The 16,650-nt window shown below is 34.5% G+C and overlaps 1 protein-coding gene across 1 annotated transcript in view; it reads right to left on the bottom strand.

The window, feature by feature from the left end:
• Window positions 1–16,650, bottom strand: part of Msh3 (mutS homolog 3) — a 192,179-nt gene that overhangs the window by 173,779 nt on the left and 1,750 nt on the right. Inside the window, exons 2-6 of the mRNA XM_077800452.1 lie at window positions 16,095–16,215; window positions 9,401–9,621; window positions 6,174–6,368; window positions 4,221–4,337; window positions 3,699–3,816 (exon numbers count right to left, since the gene is read on the bottom strand). Of these exons, the coding sequence (XP_077656578.1) occupies window positions 3,699–3,816; window positions 4,221–4,337; window positions 6,174–6,368; window positions 9,401–9,621; window positions 16,095–16,215 (772 nt within the window). The remainder of the gene's footprint in view (window positions 1–3,698; window positions 3,817–4,220; window positions 4,338–6,173; window positions 6,369–9,400; window positions 9,622–16,094; window positions 16,216–16,650) is intronic.

Here is a 16,650-nt window from a genome sequence, read left to right as displayed (position 1 = left end):
CTATGTTTAGAAGACCTGAAAAACTCCAAGAGAAGACTTCTAAAGATGATAAACAAATTTAGCAGGATACAAGAACAACATATTGCTTTCCAATGCACCAATAATGAATCCGCTGAGAAAGAAATCAGGAAAACTATCCCATTTACAATAACTTGAAAAAAAAAATCTTTAGAATAAATCTAACCAAGGAAGTGAAAGACCTCTATGAAAACACTGAAAAAAGAAACAGAAGATCTTAGAAGATGAAAGACCTCCTATGTTCTAGGATAGGCAGAATTTTATCAAAATGGCCATACTACCAAAGCAGCATATAGATTCAACACAATCCCCACCAAAATACCAATGACATTCTTCACAGAACTAGAACAACAACAACAACAAAAAAAAAAAAATTCTAAAATTCATTTGGAAGAATAATAGACCCAGAATGGCCAAAGCAATCCTGAACAAAAAGAGCATTTCTGGAGGCATCACAATACCTGATCTCAAATTATACCACAGAGTTACAGTAACAAAATTAATATGGTACTGGCACCAAAATAGACATGAAGACCAATGAAACAGAACAGAAGACCCAGAAACAAACTCATATACTTACTTATAGTCCTATGATACTTGACAAAGATGCCAAAAAGAGAAAGGATGACCATTTTAACAAAAGGTGCTTGGAAAACTGGATACCTATATGTAGAAGAATGAAACTTGATCCCTATCTCTCACTCTGCACAAAAGTTATTTCAAAGTAGACCAAAGAAAATAGAAGATCAGTGGAGTAGAAGAAAGGGATTGAGGGAGAAGGAGATGGGACAAGAGAAGGAAAGAACAATGAATGAATCTGACCTAACTTTCCTATACATATATGAATACACCACAGTGAAATCTCACCATTATGTATTTATCTACTAGGTACTAATTTAAAACAAAACTATAAGTAAACAGAAATATCAGTAGAATGAGGGGAATAGGGGGATGGAAGAGGAGAGGGAAAGGGGAAGTAGTGGGGACTGAATTAGAACAAATACAATCCATGCTTTTACAATTATGTCCAAATGAAACTTAATGTTATGTATAACTAAAAAGAACCATTTTTTTAACAAAAAAGATCAAAGACCTAGATCAAAGACCCAGGAATTAGACCAGAAACTCTATAACTTCTAAGAAGAAAATGTAGGCTCAACATTTCAACATATACGCACAGGCATCAACTTACTTAACAAGACTCACTAAGCACAAGAAATAAAACCAAGAATCAATAAGTGGGACAGCATCCAATTAGAAAGCTTCTGCACAGCAACAGAAACAAGAGTGTGAAGAGAGAGCCTACAAGATGGGAGAATGTCTTTGCCACCTGCTCCTCAGATAAAGGATTAATATCCAGAAAATATATATATATATAAACTTAACATCAAAAAAACAAATAACCCAATAAATAAATGGGCAAAAGAAGTAAACAGATATTTCTCAAAAGAAGAAATACAAATGGCCAAAAAATATATGAAAAAATGGTCAACATATATAGCAAATAGGGAAATGCAAATTAAAACGACATGGAGATTTCATCTCATTCCAGTCAGAATAGCAATTATCAAGATAACAAATAGCAATAAATATTGGTGAGGAGATGGGGGGAAAGGTACATTCATATATTGTTGGTGGGACTCAAAATAGTGCAACCACCCTGGAAAGCAGTATGGAGATTCCTCAAAAAACTAGGAAGAAATCACCATAACACCTAGCTATCCCACTCCTTGGTATATGTTCAAAAGATCTAAAATCCGCAAAATATAAGAATGCAGCCACATCAATGTTTTTAGAGGTGCAATTCACAATAGTCAAGCTATGGAACCAGTCTAGGTGCCCATCAACAGAAATTGATAAAGAAAAAATAGTATATATATACAATAGAGTTTTACTCAGCCATAAAGAATAATGAATTTATGGCATTTGCTGGTAAATGGACGGAACTAGAAAACATTATGCCAAGTGAATTAAGCCAGACCCAGAAAATCAAGGATTCAATTTTTTTTTTTTTAATGGAAACTAGACCAAAATATATGGAGAGTGGGGGGCAAGGGCAAGGGGAATCCCATAAAAATAGAAGAGAGATTCATGGTGTGGAGAAATGAAATTTAGGGGGAAGGTAAAAGGATGGGAAAAGAGAAGCATAGTGGAATGAGCATGACCAAACTTTCCTATGTACATATATGAATACACCACAGTGAATTTTGCCTTTCTGTATGTTCATAACACACTAATTTTTTTATTTATTCTAATCAATTATACCTGACAGTAGAAAGCTCTTCAATTCATTGTTAACAGAGCATAATTTTTCACTTCTCTGGTTGCACAAGAAGTAGGGTCTGTCTCATTCCACCATCTTTCCTATCCCCTTGCTCCATTCCCTCCCTCCACTTTGCCCCATCCAAAGTTCCTCCAACTCATTCCATCCCGCGCCCCCCTCCCATTATGGATTAGTATCCACTTATCAGAAAAAACATTCAGTCCCTGTTTTTTTTTTTTTTTTGGATTGACTTATTTCACTTAGCATGATATTCTCCAACTCTATCCATTGATCTGCAAATGCAATAATTTTATTCTCCTTTAATGCTGAGTAACATTCCATTGCACTCATTTTTAAAAAGTTATTTTTTAAAAAAAGAGCCATAAGCATAGCAGATGTGAAGCAGGGAAGGATACTCTTTTACGAATGGGTTTCAAGTAGGAGACTCAGCTTAGGTAAAAAAGAAAAAAATAAACTACCATGTTTTTACAGCCTGATCAGATTAGAACAACCAAAGGGATGCAAATGGTTTAGAGTTTGCTCCGAATGACAGTTATTCACTATTTGTGATCTTAAACAACAAAATAATCCTCAGAATTTGCATAGAAACTAAGAGGCCTCTAAATATGCAGATTTGTAATAAACCATAAAAGAAATACTTCAGCACATGATTTAAGGCCTTCTTTATCCCTAGATTATTTTATTATAAGAGACGCAAACTAAGTAAACATTATTAAATGCACCCTCACCTTATTTTATATACAACTATTTGGCTTTAAAAACAGAATTTTATGACTTTGCTTTTAAAATTACTTTGCTTCAATTAACACAACAAATTTATGAAAATCTATAAATTTGGCAGCAATCATTGGGCATACTGAAGATTTCTGCAAAGTAATAAAGTTTTACCCACAATCCATTTTCAAAAGCAATAAAATCTTCACAAATTAACAATTAATGAAGATGGCCTATATTATATTTTATAAGCATTTAAGTGTATTTTAATTTTAACTTCGTAGTTTTCTTTCCACATTAAGTTACTAAGTTATTATTTTTCAGGTCTCAAAGTAGGAAGATCCTAAGGAATGTATAGCCCCTAAACACCTAACCTTTGTCCACAAATGATCCAAGAAAACACACAATTTCAAATCAATTGCTAACTTGACATTATCATTTATTGGGTTCACTTCTTCTTGCTCTTAGTATATGATGAATTTGTATTTCACTATGACATTTGAAAATGTTTGTTTTTAGTTACTATCAATCCTTCCTCTTCATTAGTGCACTATCCAAGGATTCAAGTAACTGTACCACCTCACCTCATCGAAAAGGTTCCCAAAGGACTTTTTTTTAAATGTCACCTTAAAACAAAGCACTTGTAACAACTAAGAGAAAAATTACTATTCGAAAAGGATATCTTCTCCAATGAGTGTGGATTTTGTATAAAGAGCAGTCAGTTTCCGGGAAAAGAGAGAACTTTTGTTGTCTCCAATAGCCTTTAATGCTGCAGTTTCAGTTTGCTTTACAACTCCCACCTTCAACAAAGTAAGAGATATTTAATATCAAATCTGATGAAAAACCAATCTAACAAACTCATTTCAAAATGCTTAAATATTAATTCTGAAACACTTAAAATAAGTGAATTAGTCCACAGTGTCCAGATATAAGGTTTAAGCAACAAGGACCATGAGCAGCTGACTAGTGTACACAAATCACTAAGAAGCACTCTGTTACTGAGTCTTAAAATTTTTTTCTGTAAATACCTAACAATATGCTCTTAAAAATCAAGGTACATTAATAATTATGAAACATTTTTCATTTCTTCAAATGCCAAATTCTAAAACTCATTAAAGCCTGCCTGTTACTTTAAAGGCATGTTTTCACTCCCTGGAAGAGAATCTCCCTCCCTTCTCCCTTGAAGTTAAAAATCAAAGCTGACCTTATATCCTTTAGCCACAAGACGGCGTACATGAACAAATAGTCTGTGAGTTGGTATACTTGCTGTCATAAAGTTGTGATCTAAATGGCAATAAATATTCAGCTCCCGGGCAGCAATCTAATATTTAAAAAAAAAAAAAAAGAAAGAATGTTAATAAATTTCTATTTCAAGATTCCATGTGGGATTTGTTCACTTTGTTAAAAATTCATCAAGGTATACACTTAGGATTTGTGTACTTCTCTAAATGTGTGGTACATCAATAAAAAGTTTGAAAGAAACTCCCCATATAAATTCCCTGGTCTCATCTATTTTTTGGCAGTTCCTACCACCTGACATCAGGGCCAAAATCTGTATCTCTAAATGTCTCCAAAAAATGACAACTCTTTTTCTATGTCCTTAGATGTTCCAAAACCTAAAAGTGCTGAGCTGTCTTTACGTAAGGACTATTCAATATAAAAAGGAAGAGGCCAAAGGAATAAGAATTTTCTATGCAAATGGCATATACAAATAACTGATGATTAGAAGATACTACAGAGTATGCATAAATAATAAATCCACTTGGACAGAGGAAACTTTTAATAAGTGACATGAAGAACTCTCTAGACTGGTTAGTTAATTAATGATGCATGGTTGATAGAAATGCAAAAACAGGAAGCAGTCCCTGATTCCCTGCTTTCTTCCAGAACACACTTAGATACCACCAAATAGAGCCATGGAACTCTCTTCCAGTACTTTCACTCCTTTACCCCAACCCACATCTAAACTGTATTCACCCATCACTGAAGACAAGAAAATATCATCCTCTACTATCTATGGTCAAAAAATTTACCATTTAACCTAGATAGTTTCTTTCTCTCCTTCACCTACAGGATGCCAGCTATGTATCTGTTCTTTTTTTTTAATATTTTTATTAGTTGTTGATGAATTTTTTTAATTTTATTTATTTGTATGTGGTGCTGAGAATCAAACCCAGTGCCTCACACATGCTGGGCAAAGGGCTCTACCACTAAGCCACAATCCCAGCTCCCGTACCTGTTCTTAACCTCAGGAAATATGTCAATACTATTTCATAACACAGAACACAATGGAACTTAGAGAACACCACCTTTTTGCCACAACATGATTCAGAAAACACGAACAAGAAAACATTGGCCAACTCTTCTCTTCCGATCCAAGGGGTGGCAGATGTACTACATCATCATGTTCTGATGTTATATGACCTAACCAGGCCTGAGACTATGTAGTCATGACAATCAACCACCGCTTCCAGCAAAAGCTTCCCTCTACTTGCCCATTGAATGTGCAAATTCACTTTAAACCTTCTTGATCTGTATCAAATACCCCCAAGTTAAATTGAGATACAGCTTAGGCTAAGATCAAAAGATGACTGACACAAAGACCTGTGGGTAGTTGGCAGAATTAATGTGCTCTTTTCATTGAAACTTAACTTTGTATCTGGCTATGAAAATTCATTAATTAAGGTAAGGAGAACTTCCATACATCTCAAAAAAAAATTGTTTTTCGCTTGTGGGCTGGGGTTGTGGCTCAGTGGTAGAAACTTTGCCTACCATGTGTGAGGTACTAGATTCAATTGTCAGCACCATATATAAATAAATAAAATAAAGATCCACTGACAACTAAAAAAAAAAAAAAAGTTTAAAAAAAATACATTGGCAATGGTTCATCCATCAATTGATTCATCTAATAAACTTTTTATGGATGAAAAGTATTGGCCCAGCACCATAGAAAATAAATAGTAACATACCAGTAGGGACTCCTCACTTCTCCCCCACAAGTCTAGCTCCATCAACTTTGCTTGTGCTTGAGTTTTATTTTAAATGACGGCATTTTAAAGGGTGAGTGATCAAATTAGCTTTTCACAAAGTCAAGAAATAAAACAAAAATATTGAAAAATATCTAAAGCTGAACAAGAAAAACATGAAAACAACTTACCTCTGCATCTTCCCCAAAGAATCTATACTTATATCCACATTCCACACACAAAATTGCATCTTTATGCTGCTGTTTCATCTCTATATATTGCAACTCTAATGGTGTGTAGATGCTTTTCGATCGTCTATTAGATGGTTTATCAGAAGTTTTCTGTAAGTTTTCGTGAGTCCTATGTGATAGGCCAAACTGACTGTCCTGGCAACCAAAAAATTTAAATAGTTTAACAAGAATAAACTATTATACTAAATTCTCAGAGAAAGAAAATGCAAAATTAGCAAAAAGCTAATAGTTGGTAAATCTAGGTGAAAGGTTTCCCAAGACACAATGTAGTATTCAGGCAAATTATCCCTAGACCACTGGGCAATTATGTTCATTTGGTAGATTTTTACCATTCATCTCTGTCTTTTTCAAGCTCTCAAACAGCTTATTGCTTGTAATAATGTCCTTATATTGATTCTAGATAACGCTTCTATTTGATCATTTCTAATTTCACAGAAAAATCAAGTTGGTCATTTTATGTACAAAGCAATATGTACAAAGGTTTGAAATTTTTTCAAAGTAAAACGTTTTAAAAAATTATGAACCAAAAAAACAAAAACTGCCAGTATTTAAGTAAATTTTGCAAATCTAACCAACCTGAATGTTTTATATACTTCTTTTTAAATTTGATGTTATTGGACCTATAATTAATAAACATTTATTTTCTTATTTATTCCCAGGTATACAATGAATAAAAGTCAACTGGGGATAAATCTTGGGCAAAAACACTTGCAGCAAGCATGCCAACATCTAAAGCTGCACTTAATGTTTCATGTTTCCAAGCATGCTCTAAAAGATAGTATATTCTATAAATCTGTATTACAAGAGAGAATCATCATTGTTTTGGTAAATAAATAGGGGAAAGAAGTTTTGGGAAACAAAGAGCATTGGGCTACATTTTCAATATTAGTACTCCTACTATCCTGAACTTCCTGTAATATAAAACCATAATTAATTCCAACTTACAGCTTAGAGATAATCCCTTGATTATTAGACTTGACTAAGAAATGGAAAAATGAGACAAATTGGTAGGATAAATTAGTTTCTAAGTAAGAGCCATACTGTCACTCTCAATATCTAAAAAGTTACTCAACTACCACTGGAATAAAAAATATGCCCTAAAAAACTAGTGAGCAGAAGAAGAGGAAGGGACAGAGAGCAGAACAGTGTAGTCTCATATCAATAGAAACCCCAGAAACATGTATTCTGTGGATGTCAAGTAAATGTTTTTAAGAAAAAAAAAAAAAAAAACAGCTTAGCTGGGACGGCACAGAAAGACATTAATTTCAAAAAGACTCAATCTATCTAAATAACATAGCCCAGAAAACTTGCAAAGATTCGCAATAGGAAGATGGTAAGGTGTGGAGAGGAATGGCCAAAGAAATGTAGCTCATCGTAACATCTGAGAATGCAACTGTTTTTCATTTTGAGGGATTTTCAATTTTGTTTCTATGACTCTTACATAAATTCCAGGAATACTACATAATATAAAAGTTAATTAATACTTACAAAAATATATTTCCTAGAAAAAAAGTTGCTCTCATTTTTTTTTAACTTATTCTTTTACTAAATAAGACAGACTTCTGGGAGGTGGGGTGGAGGGGGGAGTTCTCTCCATGTGGGATACTAACAAGTAAATCTCAGTACTTGATTATTAAGCAACTTATTTTTTATATGATTTGGGTGGAAATATTTCTCAGATATACTATATTTTCTTTAATATTCACAGAGGCAGCATGTTGAACTCAACTTAACCTTGTCTTGACAATTCAGAGTGATCAGAATAAATTTCAGAACCTATCCAGAGTCATGTTGACCCTTCATTAATATCCCTAGACCACTGGGCAATTATGTTCAATTGGTAGATTTTTACCATTCATCTGTGTCTTTTCAAGCTCTCAAATAGCTTATTGCTTATAATAAGGTCCTTATATTGCTTCTAGATAATCCTTCTATTTGATCATTTCTAATTTCACAGAAAAATCAAGTTGGTCATTTTATGTACAAAGCAATAGTAGATAGGCTCTACTGAGCCCCCAGGGTAAATGTTCCATTTAATAAAATGAGATTTCATAGATTTTATGATTTCTATCCATAATGATCACCCTATACCATGGTGAACTGCTTCTCAGTATTGATAGGTAATAGAAAAGAAAACATTCTTTCCTTTTCTGATGACCTAAGATAAGTGAGTTTAACCTATAGTAGCCCATTTGAGACAGAAGTCCATAGATCTGAACTTTGTGGGAAGGGAAAACTGTAAGCAAAATTCTATTGTCCTAATCATTTTTCTAAGAAAAAGTACATTTCATTAAAATTTTAATAAATAAATATATATGCATATATATATACACACACATATAAATCCAAAAATCATTTCTCTAATTCAATGATCATCAACCATGTCTACACATTAAAATAAGAGCTTCTAAGAAAATAGCCATGCACAATTCTTAGTGAAGACCAAATAAAGAAGATTCTGAAGGAAGGTTCTAAATACCAATTTTTGTTTTGTTTTGTTTTTAATTTCTCCAGATGAGTCTAATGTAAAGCTAAGGTTGAAAGTCAACCATTCGTCTGAATTATAGATTTCAATGATGGTGCCAGACCAGATTCTGCAATGATAGGAACCATTAATAAGTCACAAAATAAACAGTAGAAGAAGTAAAAACACATATTTATTTGGTTTATCTCTAAGTTTACTTAATACATACCAAGCTTTCAACTGGAAACCTCAAAACATTGATAGATAGATAGATAGATCTATTATTTTCCATGCAAATCATGAAAACTTTAAGGAGAGCTATAATAAAATTATGCATGTATCAATAATCTAAAAAATTCCCCCAAGTCAGTGGTTCCTAATCCAGGCAGTAAGTATATCACAATCAGAGACTGTGGAATAAGGGAGGTTCTAAAATAAAGAGTATTGGCTCAAAATAATTTGGGAGTCTTTTAATTTTTTGTTTTGTTTGAACACAAACCAATTCATCCCTCATAATACAGAGCAAATTAGAATATCCATATGTTAGAATTTCTTATGTTTCACAATATATCTGTGAAACAAAAGATCTGTCAGGTAACTCAGATGATCAGTCAAGTGTCCTCAGTGACCCCACAGAAACTAAAGGATTTCAGAACCTACTGTTCTGGGTAACTGGAAATACATCTATATAACAATTACATACCTTTTGGTTCACTTGGGATTTAGAGTCTTCAGAAGAAACTGCATTCTTTGCACGTTGAAAACTGATATCCTCAAAATCAGTACATTTTGGTAGAACTGCAAACCTCTCTTGAAGAGGTGCTACCTGGACTCTATTTTGAGGAACGGCAGAATCGCAGCAGAATTCTTTCAGTTTTTCCAGAGACTTTGAGACAGTCCTGGTCCTCAGACATTTTTTTGGCTCTTGGAAAACAAATGAGAAGAAAATATAACCACGGTATTTTGGTCTCATTATGTCAACTTATAATAAACACAGAATTTTCTAAAAAGGGAGATTCCCATTAATGGACTGAACTATAATGTAATAAAGGAATAAAGAACATCAAGTTCAGGGTAAAGGTGGCATATTCAAGCATACACCTGATTTCACTCACTGCTGAGACCCCATTGAATAACTACAGTAGCAAGCTGGGGCTAGAGTTCAGTGGTAGAGCTCTTGCTTCTCCTGCTCACATGCAAAGCCCTGGGTTCTATCTCAGCACTACAAAAGAAGAGAGAGACAAAGAAAGGAAAACTACACTGCAGTTTGATTCTGGTTTTTATTTGTTAGTTTGTTTTCACATTTAAGGACAGACAGGAGAGGAGAGGCAACAATTGCAAATGAAATCTCTGAAGCTAGAAGGGAAAATAGATGAGCTCTCACCAATCAGCCCACCCAACTCAAGCTAAGTCCTAAGTCAATAGTTAAGAAATCCAAGGACCAATCCTATTTGCAACACAAAATGATCAAGAGACTGGGGAATTACGGCACCAGTAACTGTGGAAATGGAATACGGGAAGATCTAAAATAAAGGCACTGACTTCAAGTAATTTGGTTTCTAGACCCCCCAAACACACTCCAAAGTTAAAGGCAACTATCTTTTCCTCACCTCAGCAGCAGACGGGAGACAGCTCTGGAAAGGCAAAACAGGCATAGCTGATGGAGCAGCAACTCAGAAAGGTGATGGGAATGTACATTGACTATATGCTGACACCCCCAGCTTCTCCAGAACCTAGGAAGCTAGGAGGTTTCTAATTGAAGAATCTGACCAGATTAAGGGGAAAGTCTTAGATAATGACATCAAGGGTTCACCAAGGAAATCCAATCACCCCACTCAAACACCTGTTTTCCTGCTTCTAAGCTTTGCACATGCTATACTTTCTACGTATCAAAATTGTATTCTTTCTTCAAGTTCCATCTCAAAGCTATCTTTTCCATGAAATTCTCTAATTCTCCCAGCTTTAAATCGTTTTTCTTTTACATTCCTATAAGAAGCTCAAATTTTTATATAGTACACAGTCTGCCTAGTAGGAGTTGTTTATAAGCAAGCAATCCATAGAGAAGGGATCTATCATTTATTGGATCTTTACCATGTACCACAATATATTATTTCACTATTTAAAGCAATAGTATTAGGTAGCTATTAGCAAATATAAGGGAACTGGGATTGCATGAATTTATCATCTTTTACCCTTCCTATGAAAGCAAGAACATTCTGAGGGCACAAGTGATATTCTGTTCATTTCTGAACGTATAAAACTTTTATATTTTAAGTGTGTACACAGATTTCCCTCCTGTGGTTTAAAAAAAAAAAAAAAAAAAAAACTTTCCCAGAATGTAGGTCAGTGAAAATCTTGGGGTTGTAGTTTTTTAAAACACAAAACAAAACAAAAGACGGATCTTTAGCTGAAGTGCTGAAAACAGAAGTGAAGTACTAAGGCTCTACTGCATGGTATATGTTTGTGATTGAGTAAAACTCAAACTTCATCACTTCCTAAAAGATTTATTACATTTTATTTTTACTTATGTCTTAACATTATTAGTGTCTTTTATCTCTGTATGGTGGAAATACGCATTATGGTATGTTGCTGCTACTTTGCAACCCTTCTGATTCAAGAAAGGTGAAACTTTAGGGACAGGCTCACCTAGTGCTAGACATACTCTGACAAAATTTAAAAACAATCCTGAAAACAATCAAAATGACCCATGAGGAAGTTAACTAATTGCAAGAATAAAGTACAACACTCTAAAGAAATAAAAAATCCAGTAGAAAATAATAAAGAATTCAAAACAGCCAGGATTCAATCAATTGCTGGACATGTGAAAAGTATGAAAAATCAGTTCAATGATGCAGATCCAGAGAGGACAGACATGATGAAATTAATATATACAGACACGTTTTATAAATACACTCCACATAACGAGAAGGCAAAGAAAAACATAAGCAAAAAGAGGGGTAAAAGGATACTTTTTCATTTTACTGAGATATAATTCACACAGAGAAATTGAAGATATTTTTAAAAAAAGGAACTTCAGAGATAACATCTAAAATATCTAAAACAGGGCTGGGGATGTGGCTCAATCGGTAGCATGCTCGCCTGGCATGCGTGCGGCCCGGGTTCGATCTTCAGCACCACATACAAACAAAGATGTTGTGTCCGCCGAAAACTAAAAAATAAATATTTAAAAAAAAAATAAAATATCTAAAACAAAAATTTCACTGAAAGTGCTTCATAGCAGATTAGATGCTACAGAAAAAAAGATCACTGAATTTGAAAGCATTCTATCCAAAATGAAATAAGACCTGAAAACAAAGCTTCAGTGATTTCAGAAACAATGTCAAGTAGTTCAATATCCCTGAAATAAACTTTGAGAAGAAGAGAGAGGAAGGAAACAGAAAAAAAGCAGTTGAGAAAATAATGCCTAAAAGAGCTTTCCAAATTTGATGAGAGCTTTAAACCCATAGACCCAAGAAGCTTTAAATGAGCTTCAAGCAGGATAAAAATCAATTCAAAGTGGTCTAAGGCCCAACAAAATCTAATCTGTGGAAATCTATAATGATGAGAAAATCCTAGCCAAGAGAAAATGGACAGGAAAATTGGCCCTCTATAATTAAAACAAAACAAATGAACAAACCAAAAAAAACTAGATTGTCACATGCTAAAAATCAAAAATCCTTGAACATGGTGACTCTCTTTCTTCTAAATACATGAATTATGGAAACCAGATTTAAAAACAAAACACAATAAAAAAATTGTAAAAACTGGATATGTGGCTCAGTGGTAAAAAATGTGATTTAACATGCATGAGGCCATAGGTTCCATCTCCAGCACCAAAAAAAAAAAAAAAAAAAACCCTTGTAAATTGAAAAATTGAGAAATGAGGCGGATATGAAAAATATTCAACATCCCTAGCAATTTTAGAAATGCAAATTAAAACTACATTGAGATTTTATCTCACTCCAGTCAGAACGGCAATTATAAAGAATACAAGTAACAATAAATGTTGGCAAGGGTGTGGCCAAAAAGGTACACTCATACATTGTTGGTAGGACTGCAAATTGGTACAACCACTTTGGAAAGCAGTAATGGAAAGTCCTCAGAAAACTTGGAATGGAACCACCATTTGACCCAGTTATCCCACTCCTTGGCATATAGCCAAAAAACTTAAAATCAGCATACTATAGTGATGAGGCCACACCAATGTTTATAGCGGCTCAACTCACAATAGCTAAGCTATGGAACCAAACTAGATGCCCTTCAACGGATGAATGGATAAAGAAAATATGGTATCTATACACATGGAATATTACTTAGCCATAAAGAAGAATAAAATTATGGCATTTGCTGGTAAATGGATGAAACTGGAGACTATCATGCTATCTGAAATAAGCCAATCCCCAAAAACCAAGGGCCAAATGTTCTCTCTGATATGCAGATGCTAACACACAATAGGGGAGGGGGAATAGAAGTTCACTGGATTAAACAAAGAGGAATGAAGGGAATGGAGGAATGGAGGGGGGATGGGAATAGGAATCACAGTAGAATGAATGAGACATACTTTCCTATGTTCATATATGAATACCTGACCAGTGTAATTCCACATCATGTACAACCACAGAATGGAAAGTTATACTCCATGTATGTATAATATGTCAAAATATACTCTACTGTCATGAATATCTAAAAAGAACAAATAAAAAATAAAAAGAAATGAGATGAATCTATACAGTTGCATATTACCTAGAAATAAAAAGAATGAATGTAGTTTAGAAGAGTCGAAATTATAGAGGCAGAAAGTAGAATGGTGTGGAGAGCAGATGAACCCATAGTCATTGGCTGATCCTGCAGTGTTGGAAAAAGCCAAGCCTGGGAAACATTTCTTGCCAAAAAGCAAAGAGGTTAACAGCCTTGACACTTGGCTCTAATGCTAACAGTTATCAGACGTTCCAGTACAGTGGGCTTCCTGGGTGCAGCAGGATAGTCATAAAAATGTTTCTATCTCTGTAACTTTTTAGTGCACAAAGAAGCCTCTTGATAACTCAGAAGCCTTGAACAATTTACAATGCCCCTATAGTTTAACTTCCTGATTATGAGACCCTATATAATAAATTTGCAGAGCTAGTTCCAGGTCACTGTTCCTCCATTAGAGGGCTGTGTCCCACCTGGCCTTAGCTTTGCTTAAAAATGTTTTCTTTTTCTTTGTGTTTTTCTCCATCTCCAGTCACCCCTATTCAAGATCCTTTGTTGATGCTTGGCAGGTTGTGGCAGAATGGTAGCTGCCAGAACTGGAGGTGGGAGAATGGGAGTTATTATTCAATGGGTAGAGTTTTAGAAATGCAAGAGGAAAAAAGAGTTCTGGAGATGAATAGTAGGGATGAGAGAACAATTTAATTGTACTAAATACCACTAAACTGCACACTTAGAAATGGTTGATGGTGAATTTTATGTTTCTTACAACTTAAAAAAAATGAATTTTAAAAAAGGAATGAAGTACTGCTACCACACAGATGAACCTTGAAAATATGATACTAAAGAAAATAAACCATATACAACAAGCCACAAATTGTATGATTCCATTTATATGAAATTATTTCAATAGATAAATCTACAGCAGAAAGTAGATTAGTGGTTGCCTAGGGCTGGAGAGTGTTATAAGGAAAAGAAGGTAGCTGCGACTGGGTATAGGTCTTCTTTTGGGATGATGAAAATGTTCTAAAATTGACTCCCTGCCACAGCCTTCAGCCCCAGTGCTAGGGATCAAACCCAGGGCCTTATGGATGCTACACAAGTACTCTCTACCACTAGTCACATCCCAAGGCCCTAAAATTGACTTTGATAATGTTTGCACAAATCTTAGAACAACTTAAAAGTCATTAAATTGGTGAACTATATGGTATGAGAACTGTATTTTAATGATCATGAAGAAGGAGGAGGAGGAGGAGGAGGAGGAGGAGGAGAAGACTACGATGATGACAACCACCCTGGGACAGAACAGATACCCACCTTCTGAATGCCAATTTTTTAAAATATTTTTTTAGTTATAGATGGAGACAATATCTTTTTTCTTTGTTTGTGTATTTTTACGTGGTGCCGGGGATTGAACCCAGTGTCTCACACATGCTAGGCAAGCGCTCTACCACTGAGTCACAACCCCAGTAACCCTGAATTAACAAATGACAAGCATTTTAATTTCAACAATTTCCAATCTCAACTGTCCTGTGTGGCCCCTGTTAAGCCACTTAACTATGGCAGCCCTCAGTTCTCCTCACCTGTCATCTACCTTTTCCTCTATAAAAGAAAATAAAACAAAGTTTTTAGGAAGAATAAATGAGCTACAAGAAGCTTTAGAATAAAAGCAGACTTTAAAAAAAGAGCACTCACTGCTAATAGAATTTACTGAAAAACTGAACAATCAGGTCTATATAGAGCAATGAAACAAAAAGAAAAAAGGCAAAGAGCCCTAGAAAATGCAAAATTAACCAGTGGCAAATCTGTCAAGTCATGCCTCCTTCGAGCCCCCTCCAGAAAAGAAAAGGACTATGGTATTATCAGATGTTATCAGATATATTTTTCTCATTAGTCATACATCTCCATTTTTGTAGTTAGTTCTTATTCATGTTGGCCCTAAATCCAAGTTTTACCATTTATATGGAAAAATAAGTATCCGACTTATTATCTCTAGCAGTATAGACAAGTTATCTTCAATGAAATGGGACTTTTTGTTAATTTGTTTGTTTTATGTTCTGGGAATTATGAATAAAGATGGATTTCCTGTCTCTTCTTATCACAAAATCTCTGGAGCCAAAAACTAGAAAAAATCTGCTCACTCAATCATCTACACCCAAAATCACCTCTGGAAGTCCAGAAGCTCAGCAATGCTGTTTTTTTTGTTTTGTTTTGTTTTGTTTTAATTAACATTTCTTGTTAATAATATAATATGTAAACTATGAAATTATTACTAATTAACTAATTTGTGGGTCTATGTTGTGCACACATATGTGTGTGTAAATATAGAAAAATCTGGAACAACACACAATACCCAAACAATGAGCAGTAGACCTCACTGAAAGGGAAGGTCTTTCACTGTCTACCATCCAAATTTCTGTACTGTTTGAAATTTTTATAACAAGAATATCTCATTTTTAAAAACATGACAAAAATGGTTAGAGTGGAAAAAAAAGAGAAAGTTGGGAGAACTATAGCCAAATTGCAGAACTCCAGCTCCTCCAGCGTCCCCCTCGCCTCCTATACATATCACCACAAACTCAAGCACAATAGTGATCATTGTCCAAAAAGAACAAAGGTTCAACCCTCCAAGAGCTTTCTCTGCCGTCCAGAAAAACTCAAGAATATCAGAGCCATGACTGCTGAGAAGAATCATCGCCCAGACTCACCAGGGTTACCAGGCATTACCAAGTCATTTCTTTCTTCCTTTTCTTGGACTTTCTTTGCTTTCTTTTTAACAGGCCCATCTTTCTCCAGTGGTCTTTTTTTTCCTTTGTTAACTTCTGTAGCCTACATACAAAGGTCACAAAATGAGGTGTTATCTATTCTGTGAAAGCTTGATGTATGTGAAGTAATTTAAACATTATTTCTGAATGACACCAACTTCCCTGCAATCCATTCCTCATAGAATTATTTGTTAGCTCTGGAAAGGCCTGAGTTAACTGTTTTTACCCCCATCAAAGACAGGGTGGAAATTGGCAGGTCATGAGCCTCAGAACCTCTAGTCCTACTAGAATAAATGAAACTAAGCCATATAATACCTTCCTTTACTCAATCAGCCTTAACTTATCTCAAATTATAAAACCTGATTCACCCCACTTACATGTTAAATAAAATACCCCTAAGAAATAAAATAGTACTTATCAAAGCCAAAATTAGGAGCCAAAGATTAAATAAACAATATCACTTTTTAAATACTAATCATTATTTAACTATGTCCTGTTT

The sequence above is a fragment of the Urocitellus parryii genome, chromosome 1, assembly GCF_045843805.1.
Source record: "Urocitellus parryii isolate mUroPar1 chromosome 1, mUroPar1.hap1, whole genome shotgun sequence".
Classification (NCBI taxonomy): Eukaryota; Metazoa; Chordata; class Mammalia; order Rodentia; family Sciuridae; genus Urocitellus; species Urocitellus parryii.
The sequence above is the reverse complement of the archived record's forward strand: the minus strand, read 5'-3'. Positions and strand labels throughout refer to the sequence as shown.